This window comes from Hipposideros armiger, unplaced genomic scaffold (assembly GCF_001890085.2).
Source record: "Hipposideros armiger isolate ML-2016 unplaced genomic scaffold, ASM189008v1 scaffold_401, whole genome shotgun sequence".
NCBI lineage: Eukaryota > Metazoa > Chordata > Mammalia > Chiroptera > Hipposideridae > Hipposideros > Hipposideros armiger.
In genome coordinates this window covers 1317318-1321919 of record NW_017731751.1, presented here as the reverse complement: position 1 = coordinate 1321919, position 4602 = coordinate 1317318, and the positions used below count along the sequence as shown (strand labels likewise).

The window sequence follows — 4602 nt, the reverse complement described above, 5'->3', positions numbered from 1 at the left end:
TGTTTTTGTTTTTTTAATTTGGAAAATCTGGAAAGTTAGCTTGTTCTAATAGGGGCTATGCTCTGCAATTCCTTTTTTCCCCCCCATAACTTCCATTAAGTCAAATCCTTATCAGATCATTGTTGTCTTCTAAAAAGTGATATATTTTTCACCTGTTTGGATTCTGTATCAGTGGTCTGAAGAAGAACAGATCACTTTATAAACTATGGATGGTCTGATAAGGTTTTTACTGACCCATGGACTTCAGAGTTATACTGTTTACTACATCATAATGCTGGTTTTGCTGACTTTTTGTTTTTTTATATATTTATAAAAAAAGAAAAAGTTAGTAATTGCATTGGAAGCTCCCAGGGTGTTGCTGGACCTATGTGGTGTATTGTTAAGCCAGTGTCTTCATGATACTGTTGCTCTTGGTGTTCCTGATACAGGTAAGGAAACAGTTGGTCAGCTCTGATACAAAATATACATACAGCTCAGTTTTGTCTTTGTTCAGTTTGTTTTTATTTCATTGACAAAATCAAACCAGCATTCCCCATTGTGTAAATAAATGATTTTGCTGAATAAAGTAAAGTCTTAAATTCATATGTTGAAGCAATTTTTTTTAAAGTTCTGTTAAGTCTTAAAGAGGGTGGTTTACTTTTTGATGGTCAATAATTTAGAAATCCTAGAACTATGCTATATTTCCTCCCATTTATACTTTTAACGTAGGATTTATATGTGCATTAAATATACCTGTGAATTAGTATTTAGTGGCTATTTTTACAAATATCTCATTTATGCTAATAACAGCAATTATGACAGCAGTATTATTATTATTACCTTTAAGAAAAACTAATCACCCAGAAAAAGATTTAAATTCTCAATCCTGTGCCTCTGTTTTATGATGTAAGTATTATCACCACAAATTATACTTAAAGACTATAGAAAAATGCTTCTAAAAAGTTACAGAATCCTAGATTATTTTCAAAGTAGGCCATCAGAAAGAACTTAGCTTTGTATTTTCACAAAAGGCTAAGGTAGTCAAATCATCTTCATTCTAGGGTACTTGCACGTTTATTTTGGGCACAAACACATTTAAACTTACAAGTTTTTGTTTTTGCATGTAATATGGATGACTTACACACTAGAATCTGCCTCATTTATCTTTACATATGTTTCTTTTAAATCGGGTATTAAACATTCGAGAAAAGGATATGGATATAAAAATGCTACCTGAGTTGCATAAATATGTCATCAAAGTAGAGAAAATGTTCTCCCAATATTTTTGAGACAGTTTGATCAGTCTTTAAAAGTGGAAACATATATGAGATGACTAAATGATAGATTATTTTGTGTGTGCATGCTAAGAAAAATGCTATTGCTTTAGTTTGAGCTCTTCAGTGAGTCTAATTGTGGTAAGGAACAATAAAATCAGTTTACATATCTTTAAAGATAGAATTTTAAATAGGCATGAACTGTAGTGAGACCTGACTTAGCAAACATAATACTTATTACTCTAAAACACTCAGCTTTATTTACCTAAATAATATGGGTTGCTTACAAATCATATTTGACTTCTTAATATAGGTTCTAATTTCATAATTCTTACACTTTTTTTAATGTAACTTTTTTGGTACAGATCCATTGTTCCTAAGTTGTGTATTTAAGTTTTGGGAAATGTTTATTTAAAAATTGTTTTGCTATACAACTGTTCTAAACATTGTATTTAAGAGAGTAGCCTGCACTTAAAATATTTGAAATCAGCTTGTGCGTGCCTTTTAATTTCTTTTTAATTTCTTACTGCCACATATGGTGTGAAATCACAGTAAGTTGCTTAGTGACATATTGCAGTATCTGCTTGCTGTTGGAGACTCACATCAGATACTGAAATTGTTCCTGTGCCAGGCTACAGGAAAAAGGATGTAATTGTTAATAAAATACACCCAATCTTTTCTGTGCTGCAACAATGTTTTAATAATTTGTTTTCTCCATTTGTTTCCACTGCCTTTGTGTACATATTATAAAAGTTCAAATTCTTTCCCAGTCTATTATTAATTCAGATGTTTCCTAATTTATTAAATATGCTTTATTCACAATGTTTTTTAGATTATTTCTTAATGCATTATAAAATTAATGACTGTTTATTTTTACTACAGTATTTAAAATATGTAGTTATTGCCATTTATATTGTGGAGTTTGCAGAATTAAATCAGTTGTATAAACTAAAACTTTAAATTAGCGTGGTGTGAGGACTCTTTAATGGTTACAAAGAGGGGAAGGGGTTTGTATTTAAAGATATACTTCTCCAGCTTCCCTTAAGATGAAGCATATTAGGCTATTTCTGTCCTCAAATACTGAGTCATTTAGTTGTGCTAGTACATGTACATAGCTTTTTGGTATGGCCATCAGTACATTAAGAATTTTCAGTAGTTTTGTACTTACAATTTTATGAAGTAAAATAAGCATAGAATCCTGGCTAATGGCACTCTGTCATTTCTAATATGCATCGTTTTATATTAAGGCTCTACCATTTGTCAACTAAAATTTCTCCAAAGCTGTTACTATTAACTAGAGCTTCTGTTTTCAGTTGTCTCAATTCTCCTTTACACCCAGACCCATCCATCTGTTTTGTATTCCTACCCATGAGAAATTCTGAAGACAGGATATCTTAATGTTTTAGACTTGCCACTCCCTCCAGGAGTTTTATGAACACTCAAATACCAGAGTGGTATTTAGTGAAAGGACCTAAAAAGGACCACTGAAGATAAAACAATGAGAGCCTCAATTTAGAAATCTAAAATGGGTGTTGAAGGCCCAAGCAGTTAGGCTCTGTGTTNCTGAGCAACAGCGGTTCGATGCCTGGCCCAAGCTGAGCTGCTGAGCTACCAACAGGTGGCAGGATGGCTCAGCTAAAAAATAAAATAAAATAAAATTGGGGGTTTTCCTACCTACAAGATAAAATGTAAACACCTTGTGTAGCAGAGTCTATCACCTTTCCTATCTTCTTCCATAAAGCCTGTAATTCAGTCACATTGAATTTTACTATTCCTAAACCTATCAGTGCAGACAAACAGGAAACTCGAATTCAAGTGAACAGAAGAATAGAGAAAGGTCACTAAACTTCTTGTTAATTTTTGACCGTCTAAAAAATAATTTCAGTAGAATAATGGAGATGAGAGTAATAATTCCTTTAAATTTGAGTTTGAGTAGGAATAGGAAGTCATTCAAAGGATGCAGTGAGTGTTTTAAGATCAAAGTCAAATAAGAAAAAAGGGATAACTCAGTGATAACAGATTAAAAATTCAAAGGTTAGAGCAGGTTTTCTCAACCTTGGCATTATTAACATTTAGGGTTAGATAATTCTTTGTTGTGGGGGGCTGTCCTGTGCATTGTACGTTATCTAGCAGCATGCCTGTTCTCTATGCCCTACAGGCCAGGAGTCACTCTCCCAGTTGGTGACAGCCAAATCTCCACGCATTTGCCTAATATCCCCTGGGAGAGAGGAGTAAATTTGTACTTGGTTGTGAATTAAGAAGGTGGGCATGGTACCTTTGGTAGGCAAGAAAGAGACTTGATGAGGAAGGAGTTCATGAGAGAATGGCCTGCGTTTTTTTAGTAAAGAGGGGAAATCTATAAAGAACATTGGAAGGAAGTTGGTTGCTTGAGACTAAAGAAGATAAATGCACTACACTTCAGGAGTTATACAAGGGTTTGTTTGAAATTATTGTAGATAGCATTTTAAAGTCAGCCAGGTCGAAAAGGGTTTCCTAATTTTTTTCTCTCAAGGTTCAGGGGTCTTTAGTTTTTATTGGCTGTATATTAACAATATAATGTAGTTGCACTGGTGATTTTTCGTATAATTTTTGTATGCCTTTCTAACTATAAATCTAGTTATAGTAATTGGTAGATAACATACTCTTGAATAAATCCATGCCTTGGTTTGTGATTGACAGTTTGTTAATCTGATGTACTGAAAGTGTAGATAAAAGTAGGTAACAGGACAAAATCTATACTGATCTCAAGGCGTGATTTGTAGAAATTTCCATTTTCAAAACATATACGTGCTTTTCTGTAATTCATATATTTTTCATACGGAAAATAGAAATAATGAGTTTTTTCTAATTTCTCAATATTTTTTCTCTCAACATTTTGTGTGACCTTAAGCAAGTTTTATTAAACATTCTATTGTATATTCCTATTGATTATCAGTTCTCACCTGATTTCCCAAACTACTAACAGAAGACATGAAATTCATAGAAATTTCTAATTTTTACTTTTAATTTCCAGGCTGAAGAACAGTTGAGAATTGTTGAAGAACAAAGAAAGATTCATGAGGAAAGGATGAAACTAGAACAAGAGCGACAACGTCAACAAAAAGAAGAACAAAAAATTATCCTGGGCAAGGGGAAGTCCAGGCCCAAACTGTCCTTCACATTAAAAACCCAGGATTAAATTGCAAACTCTGAACTTTTTACAAAGAAAAATGGAAAAACTTTGTATTGTAGCTTCATGTTGAAGTGTTTTTTTTGTTTTGTTTTTGTTTTTTTAATTTGGAAAATCTGGAAAGTTAGCTTGTTCTAATAGGGGCTATGCTCTGCAATTCCTTTTTTCCCCCCCATAACT

General features: G+C 32.9%; 1 protein-coding gene across 1 annotated transcript in view; it reads left to right on the top strand.

Moving 5' to 3' along the window:
* ARGLU1 (arginine and glutamate rich 1) overlaps window positions 1–4596 on the top strand; it is a 30135-nt gene extending 25539 nt beyond the window's left edge. The window contains exon 4 of the mRNA XM_019663726.1: window positions 4267–4596. Coding sequence (XP_019519271.1) covers window positions 4267–4431 — 165 coding nt within the window. The 3' untranslated portion in view covers window positions 4432–4596. The remainder of the gene's footprint in view (window positions 1–4266) is intronic.
* Window positions 4597–4602: the final 6 nt, after the last annotated feature.